Genomic DNA, 9160 nt, shown 5'->3' on the forward strand with positions numbered 1-9160 from the left:
AATTACACTTTATTCTTGTACAGGGAAAAAAAAAAAAAAAAGTTCCCCCCCATCATTGCATGGCGCACCCCCAGGAAGGCCCACCAACATGTTAAAATTCTGCCTCCTATATAGGGGTGGGCGGTAGAGATTGCAAATAGTCTCTCGACATTTCATAGAAGGCTATCTGGCTCCACGCGCAGTCACGCGCGTGAGCTATCCATTCCCATTATAAACATTGACACACATCCAGCACCAGTCAACACGCAGATCAATAAGTAGCTTTAGGGCCCCAGTGTACATGTTTGCCTGCTGAGTCACTGGAGCATGAAAAAGCGGCAAACCTTTTACATAATATGCTTTTAAATGGCATAATGTAACAGCAGGTACAGTGTGCGTGACGAAATCTAGTTAAATGATGGACAAGACAATGCGTCAGTGGTTTGACAGGAAAGTCCAGTTTGGCATCCGGTAGACAGTCAGGTGTGTTGGAGACGCAGTAAAATGGAAGCTATTGTTTAAACTGATCCTAACCTGATGCTCTTTGCCGACTGGGATTATCTTGTGTAGGTGGTATTTTCATAAGGATGCTCTTACAGTATCATGTCAAAGTTAAATATACCATCCATATTACATTAGCATTTGGTTTTCAACTGTGCCCAACTATATATCATTTATTATTCACATACACGACTGCAGCATGTTAAAAAATGAATAAGGCATCTTAGAAAAAGGGCCTTTGAATCGGCATTTCGCATGCGTTTTTTTTTTTTAAGTGAAAGTTTCTCCAGTTTGTTCGTCTGCATTCACACTCACGCCCACGCTAAGTCACACAAATGACACTAGTATAGCCCTCAGTTAATCAAGGTCTCTGCAGTTGCTTCAGGGACGCTGTGTTGAATTTGGATGCGGCGCTTCATTGTAGTGCGGAGTCTGAATTCTGACAGGTCCTTTGCCTAGTGCAGACTGAAAGATACGCTAAAGGCGCTTTCCTATCCGAGGTGTTTATGTGAAACGCTGTCAGATTGACATCAGGGGGCCCACGTCTTGCTCTAAGGCGTAGCAATCCTACTCGAACCAATCAGCACATTATTGGAGTCAATCAAATCCTTCAAAGCTTTCCTGACAGGTATGGCTTGTTTAAGTTTATCTTCAAAGTTTGCTTTAAGCAAGATTGACTTGTCTGGTTTAATGTTTTACAGGTCAAAGAAAATGTCACTACCTTGCTGAACCACACCCTCTTGGTCTGGTGACGCGTACAAATGAGGGTAAATGTGAGATAATTGTGTTGCAAATAACAGCGAAGCCTAATCAAAACGTTCACAAAAAGACCTCAGCTGTTACCATTATTTATAAATAACTAACTAAATAACTAAATAACTAAATAAATAAATAAATAAATACAAGATTACAAAAGCACCATCAAAAAGCTGCATGCTGAAATTGTTATTGGGAAATTGGCTGCATCTTTGATTAAAGCTCCATAATATTTTAAAATAAATAATTTCTTTATAATCATCCAAACTGGCTTTAAAACATACTTTGTGTTTTATAAATGATGTGAATATTGTTGTACATTCCTGTAGATGGCAGCAGTAGATAAGAAACTGTTGGCTGATAACTGCTTGCTGTTTGAGGTTCTGGTCTTTGAGGCCATCTTTTCATTTTCAGGGTACACAGTGGATAGCTGGGGACTACCTAGTGACTTTGGGTGAAAGATTGCAGACCAATCGCACGGCACATATAGAAAAGAAACGATTCATGCGTCGGGATGCTTAAGTCAGGCTTCAGCTGAGAATGTAACACAGAACCTCTTGACAAGGCAGATGTGTTAACCATACTGTGCTGCCCTATTTCCTTCTAAAACAGTAATATAAGTAAAATATGGTGTACATTTTTGAAAGGTTATTTCTATCCATCAATTTTAGCAAACACCTATGGACAATTTAGTGTATTTAATAAACCTAACAGGCATGTTTTTTTGGGATGCAGGAGGAATCAAGCACAATAGGAGAAAAGAAAACCCATGCAAGCATGGGGAGAACATACAAACTGAGATGATTTCCAAACCCCGAACTGTAAGGCAGATAGTACCACAATAAGGAACTTGTAAAATTAGATTTCATAACATTGTGCAAGTTTACCTAATGTAGATTTTGGGTCTGAGACTATTTGTCTTCGTCTTAGGAATGATGGTGTTTGTATACGTACTATTAGGCCTAACCTAAGTTAAAATAGCAATATTTGTATTAAGTACTTCTAGGCAAAATATATATACTGTAGTATAATTCACGTTTTACACTGTACATTTGAAAACAATGTATGTATTCAAACCTCAAGTGTCAGATCTACTTAAAAAAAAAAGAAAAAAAAAAGCGTGAGGTGCGCTTCCCCGGAAGTTAAATAAATCAACATCCGGGTTACGCCTGTGTTCGTGCTACTGCTAACGCTAATTCTCCGGTTAGAACGCCGCATTTAAATCGACTGTATCGCAACACATGGCATCACAGCTCCCTATTACGATCAAGAACCAGACATTGGCCGTCGGCCCTGCCGCTCTGCGGGGAAAGAAGCGTCCTGTTGGTCCGTCGGTGTTTGCCGCTCAGCCGACCGGCGGGAGCACCAAGAAGAAGAAGGCTCCGCTAATGATGACACAACTCACACAGAATCAGGTACAAACAAACGACCTTCCACGTTTAGGGTGCGTTACAATGTTCTGTTCTGTCACCGTTTTTAGTTTTTAATTTTCTGAAATAAACAAATAGACAATACAGTCGTCTCTACTGCTGTCGCCATATTTGTTGATCTCATCTGAACCAAAAGTTCCGTAACTTCGGGCTTCATACCTGGGCAATATGTCCATTCATTCATTTGTTCATTTATTTCAGACAGCAATAAACATCAACAAGAATGATGTTGATTGCTGCCTGAAATAAATGAAAAAATAGTGAATGGGCATATCGCTAATTAATACTGTCCCTTCGATTATTGTATTATTATTATTTTTTAGGATAAATAAATAGCCTAAGTAAAATTAAGCACCTTCGTTTTTTTTTGTTTTTTTTAAAGTAAAAACAAACAAACATTCTCTAAAAACTAAGACTGAATTTAAAAATCAAAAGTAAACAAAATAATAAAACTAACTATATTGAACAACTATAACCTTGCGCTAGACTGGCCAGAAAATAAAGAGCATTTACTTTATAGAGACCAAATCACTAATTTGTAACAAGTCAACTGGGACACTTTGAATGGCCAACGTGCCGAAAAAATATATATATTAGAATTGTTCTGACAATTAAATTAGAAATGAATCAATGTTGATTAAATGCCCAAACCCCTACCTTCCCCTTACTCTCCTTACATCAGTCGCCATTTTTGTTGACGTTCCAAACACTGTGTTCCAATCAGATGTCAGTGGTAGAAGTTGTCCCTGACACGAAGGCGGCTGGATTGGTGGCGAGCACGTCATTAACAAGCATCAGCTCCAGCACAGAATGCACCGCCAAGCCACCGCCATTCAAAGATGCCTCATTTATGGTGAGTGAGTTGCCATGTTGTTGTTTAACACGTGGCATCAGATTTTATGGCTTCAGCTTAAAATGTTTTCTCTCCATCTTGGCAGCACTCGGGGATCGGCGGAGCAGCAGCAGGAAAAAAGAATCGAACCTGGAAGAATCTCAAACAAATTATGGTGTTGGAACGGACTTTACCTTGGAAGCTCGACGACGCAAACTGTAAATGAATCTCTCTTATTTAACTGATAGATACACTTGTTGATTAATACTGATACTCATACTGCCTATATTTTTGTTGCAACAGATTATGTCCAATAATTTAGTCATCCAATTCTTGACCTTTTGTATTTACAGACTACAACATTGATGCCCCTCCCTCTCTGAAACCATCCAAAAAATACTCGGACATCTCCGGACTACCTGTGAGTAAATTTCATGTCTTGTTGAAGAACTGTCACTGACTTCTTATTTTGGTACTTTTCCCTAGGCAAATTACACAGACCCCCAGACCAAACTTCGCTTCACATCCACAGAGGAGTTCTCCTACATCCGCCTCCTCCCCACGGATGTCGTCACAGGCTACCTGGCGCTGCGGAAGGCAACCTGCATCGTACCCTGACAACGACATCATAATTGGATGGTTTTGGAAACAGTCAAGGCGGCCGGGAAACTCCTGACCAGAGGAGCGCTTAAAAGTGTGAATAGCTCTGAAAGGACAGAGGAAAGGAAAGTTTTAAGCTCATTTTCCCGTGGTTAGCTGGTGTAAGGGGGCTTAATCGTTGTGTGCCTGTGAATGTTCTCACTCATCCGGGTCATTTCATCCTCAGTGCACTGACTTGAACAGAACTGGACTGTTCTGGTTTTGTCTCTCTTCAAGCAGTTTGTCAATTAATGGTGGATCAGTTCAAGAGGCTAAAATTCCTTGAATGTTTACAATGAAAAACTGCAACTCCAAATAAACATCTGACTCTTTTTCTACATGTTTCTGCTAAATGTAGCTCACATTCATGAATGTATGCAAATGAAAGCCTCAGCTTTCTTATTTCACAGCATTTGGGCCTCCTTTTAACCCCGTTGTTAATAAATTTGAAATATTCGATGTCGTCGTCAGCAGCAGTGGTCACTGTCTCGCCGTTGCGGAGCCCGAAGGCGAAGCTGATGGTGGCACTCTAGTACATCTGTTCACGTTAGAGCAGCACTTTCATTCCTGCTGTGGCATCAAAACCTCAACGCGGTGATTAATGAGGGGGCAGGACAGGTTGTGCCAACACAGCATGCCACCCAATAGTGCGTCAGTGTGTGCCTGCGTACACAATTTAGGGTTGCTGTGCTAGGGGGTTTGCGAATAACAAATTATAGCAGATGAATTATAATTGTGAAGTTTGTAATGGTGTACAACTGAACTGTGTCATAACTGACTTTGTTTATGAACCTACATGAGAAGGGTTAATTATCAAAAATAAGTCTGTCACACATTGAAGTTCTATGAAAACCACAACGATAAACGTCCATCTATCCATTTTCCATAGCAATTGTCCTAAGTAAAGCAATTTTAGTATTAATTTAAGTAGATTTTCCCATAGTTTACCTTTTTATTTTCCCTGATGACTTTTTACTTTTATGCCCTACATTTGAAAACATTTATCTTATTTCTACGCCTTTTTTTCTTTTCTACAACCCTACTTCCTATTGCTTAATTAATTATAAAAGAGGGAAATTCTTGAGTTTGTTTTCTTTCATTGTGCCAAGTAATCAAACCGGGTATTATTTGGGTAAAAAAAACAAAACAATTTGTGTCAAAAAGGGACCGACCTATTATTATTTTGGTCTTTTTGACCCAACTTTTTGTGTTGCTTTGTACAAAACGACTCAATTTTGGGGCTTGTCTTGTACGAAACCACCAATTTTTCGGGGTGTTTTGTGCAAAACAACCCAGAAAGTTGGGTGAAATTGATCCATATAGTGCATTACTGACCCAAATTTTTTTTTTTTTTTTTTTTTTAATCCAAATGTTTTGAGCGCATAATTGACAAATTTTGTCCTTTTTTGCGTTTTTTTTTAAGTATAGGAGTTGAAGCAGTAGTAATTTTCTTTACCTAAGTATCTATTTGTTTTGCACTTTAGTACTTTAGCCATCTTCGTTTAACCACAAAACGTCATGTCTAAAAATATCGTAAAGCGAGGACCACCATTTCTGTACTTGCAACGTTCAGCCTTGCAATTACACGTCGTCACCACCAGGGTGTGGTAGATATCCGTTTACTGTATTCTACTTGCATATAGGCACGGATGCTGGTTCCTGACTAATCAACTGCTCATAACCATAATGAGGGTATAACTTAGATTTATGGCGTAATATCAATCAGTGGTGACACAATCAATATAAATGCTACTGTTGAAGTTCATACAACAAAACCAAACCAAAAAAAGCTGGTGACATTACTAAATTGGACATGCAATGCGCCATTTGACAATGTAGTAAGAGTAGAATCATTAATAAGCTAATAATGTCTCATCATGCCTTTCTTCAGGACTGTATTGTACATAACAGGTGTCTTGGGAGGCACATGGTACAAATGAGCGCCATTCCGCTGCTCATTTGGTCCCCAGTCTTCCCTCTTTTCTTGTCACTGTTATGCTGCCTAATGAGGGAGAAGATGCTGTCTGTGCTGTCTAATGCTGACACAGTGGAAGGGGGGTTTTCTCTGGCTTTGTACGGCATGCAGCTGACTAACTTTCACGTGTAGCTGGGCATATTATTCCTAATTATAGCTTTAATTCAGGTACCTTTGCTCGGCCTTGCTGAGATCCGGCATGAATTATAGAAAATTTACTTTAGAAGTTTTTGAATACAGAAATTTGTGAGTCTGGAGTGCCTGCCCAACCAAGTATGATGTTAAACATTGATGGTTGTACTACTGTAGCACCCTCTGGTGGTTAGTTTATTAGTGCAGTTTAATTTTAATTAGGAATGTTTTGGCCACTGTGTAAATCTTTTGGGGGTATTTTTGGCAGAGCAAACACTGCAAGTTTTTTTGTTTCAAATCATGAGGTAGTCACTTTCTTGATATCATGATTGGGTCACGTTAGGGTTAAGTTTGGGTCTTGCAAGGGTCATGTTTGGGTCATGACCGTGAGGTGAAGTGTCTGTTTTGAACTGATGTAATCGGCGTCTAGTTTCAACTGGTCTTAAGCTATGTGATGTAATGAGCTATGTGATGTCAAGAATCTTTAATCTCTTTTTCTGGTCAACAGCCAATCAGATAAATGTCAGTCCTGTTACCCACATGTCTAGCCACAGCCAATCCGATCAATTCACTGTCTATTTAAGCCAAACCGAGAAGTGTGTGTTTGTCGGATTATTGACTCTGTTCCTCGGTGTACGTCCACAGCCCAAGTTAGCGCACTCGTTTTTTGTTTAGTTAAGTTGTGTGAATAGAACGTTAAAATCTGATTTGTGTCTGCGTTTTTGGGATCCAACCTCAGAACATGCGCGGAACAGTGGTTGACTGGTTAGCATCTCCGCCTCCCAGTTCTGAGGACTCGGGTTCGAGTCCAGGCTCCGGCCTTCCTGGGTAGAGTTTGCATGTTCTCCCCGTGCCTAAGTGGGTGTTCTCCGGGTGCTCCAGTCTCTGAACACCTGTCAAAAAAAAACATTTTCCTGCAGAGGTGGTCTTCAGTTTAAGGTAGAGCTCCGCTCCTATGGCAGGGACAGAACACAAATTTGTAAATATGCTGGAACAAGCTGTAGTCTAATATGTAAATATTAGGAATGTTCAATACCACTTTTTTTCTAGACAGATATTAGCATAAGTGCTAAACTCTTGAGGTATATCACCGATTGATTGCTGGTCCTGACACCGATGCTGGTGAATGCATCTTCTTTATAAAATGAATGCCTTATGAGTAATTGCAGATTCAATCAAGCAATCAAGTCAATGTGACAGGTGACCAGTTGTTATTGTTGGACTTTGGAGGTCAACCAGCAAAGTGTCATCAGATCGCTATAATCAAGTCATTCACATATCATTACACTTGAAGGGATAAAACCCTGCTAATCCCATTGAAGATCCAATAAGTATCCTCTCACAGGTTGACTTGTTCTTTGCGTGCGTGCGCGTGCGTGCGTGCGCTCACATGTGGGCATACGGACAGGCCAGAAAAGTAATTCTTCATGTTGATGGACAACGATTGTCCTTCAACCAACCGCACCACCACATTTGGTGTCTCCTCTTTCTCCTTCTCTCTCTCTCTCTCTCTCTCTCTCTCTCTCTCTCTCTCTCTCCCTCTCTCTCTCCCGTGAAAGACTTTTCGCCCTCCTGCCTGCCATTGCTGCTGGCTTGGGGATTAACACTCTGCTTCAGGCTTTGATTGATAACACTTCTGTCAGTCTGTCCCTTCCTGTCTGTCCCCCTTCCCCCTACCTTTGTTTTCCTGCATTAATATTAACACTGCTTTGACTACTGTAGTACACTTATATGAGCGTTAAGAAAATGGTACTTAAGACATTGTCTAAAAAAATATATATGAGGGCAACAGTTTGATCCTGGACACACCTGGTCCATAGCACCCCCCCCCCCCCCACCAAAAAAAAAGAAAAAAAAGAAATTGAAGCTTCTTAATATAATTGCCAATGGTTTTTTTTTCAGATTTTCTGGAAACACAAAAAATTGAACAATTTGCATCATGGGGAGATGAATTATAAAAAAAAAAAAAAAAAGAAAACCTAACAAATCGGAAGCTGCATAATTGCCAAAGTATTTTTTTTTCCAGATTTTCAGGAAACACAAAAAAATTGAACAATTTGCATCATGAGGAGATGAATTATTTAAAAAAATAATAATAATAAAAAATAAAAAAAAACTTTACAAATCGGAAGCTTCTTAATATAATTGCCAAAGTATTTTTTTCCCCAGAATTTCAGGAAACACAAAAAAATTAACAATTTGCACCATGAGGAGATAAATTCTTAAAAAAGAAAAAAAAGAAAAAAAGAAAACCTAACAAATCGGAAGCTGCATATTTGCCAAAGTATTTTTTTTTCCAGATTTTCAGGAAACACAAAAAAATTGAACAATTTGCATCATGAGGAGATGAATTATTAAAAAAAAAAAAAAAAAAAAAAACTTTACAAATCGGAAGCTTCTTAATATAATTGCCAAAGTATATTTTTTTTTCCAGAATTTCAGGAAACACAAAAAATTTAACAATTTGCACCATGAGGAGATAAATTCTTTTTTTAAAAAAAAAGAAAAAAAAAGATTATTATTATTTTCGGAGGGTCACAAAATAATTAATTTAAATACAGTTAAAGACTAAAACAAACAAATAAACTATGCAATACAGTATTTCAGAATACAATAGAAAATGTGAAATGTGAAAATAAAGTTTGAATGCTTTAGAATTTTATTGACACAGTTGGACGGGTATTAATTTAAGGTATCTTAATGTAGACACAATGTAATTGTATTCCCAATTTTTTAAAGCAGTTCCTAAGAATCCTAATAAAAGGTCTCAGACTTTCTTCTACCAAAAAAGAAAGGATAGAAAAACAATACATTTATGGGATTTCCAACCCCTTTAATGCATACCCATCTATCTATCTATATATCTATCTATCTATCTATCTATCTATCTATCTATCTATCTATCTATCTATCTAT

General features: G+C 38.5%; 1 protein-coding gene across 1 annotated transcript; it reads left to right on the top strand.

Annotated features, from left to right (window-relative positions):
• The first annotated feature begins 1495 nt into the window (after positions 1 to 1495).
• ino80c (INO80 complex subunit C) lies at positions 1496 to 4475 on the top strand. The gene is made up of 5 exons (XM_077526514.1): positions 1496 to 2651; positions 3391 to 3519; positions 3605 to 3716; positions 3852 to 3919; positions 3985 to 4475. The coding sequence occupies exons 1-5, from the start codon at positions 2478 to 2480 to the stop codon at positions 4114 to 4116; spliced, it is 615 nt and encodes a 204-aa protein (XP_077382640.1). The 5' UTR covers positions 1496 to 2477; the 3' UTR covers positions 4117 to 4475.
• Positions 4476 to 9160: the final 4685 nt, after the last annotated feature.

Source organism: Festucalex cinctus, chromosome 7, assembly GCF_051991245.1.
Source record: "Festucalex cinctus isolate MCC-2025b chromosome 7, RoL_Fcin_1.0, whole genome shotgun sequence".
Lineage (NCBI taxonomy): Eukaryota > Metazoa > Chordata > Actinopteri > Syngnathiformes > Syngnathidae > Festucalex > Festucalex cinctus.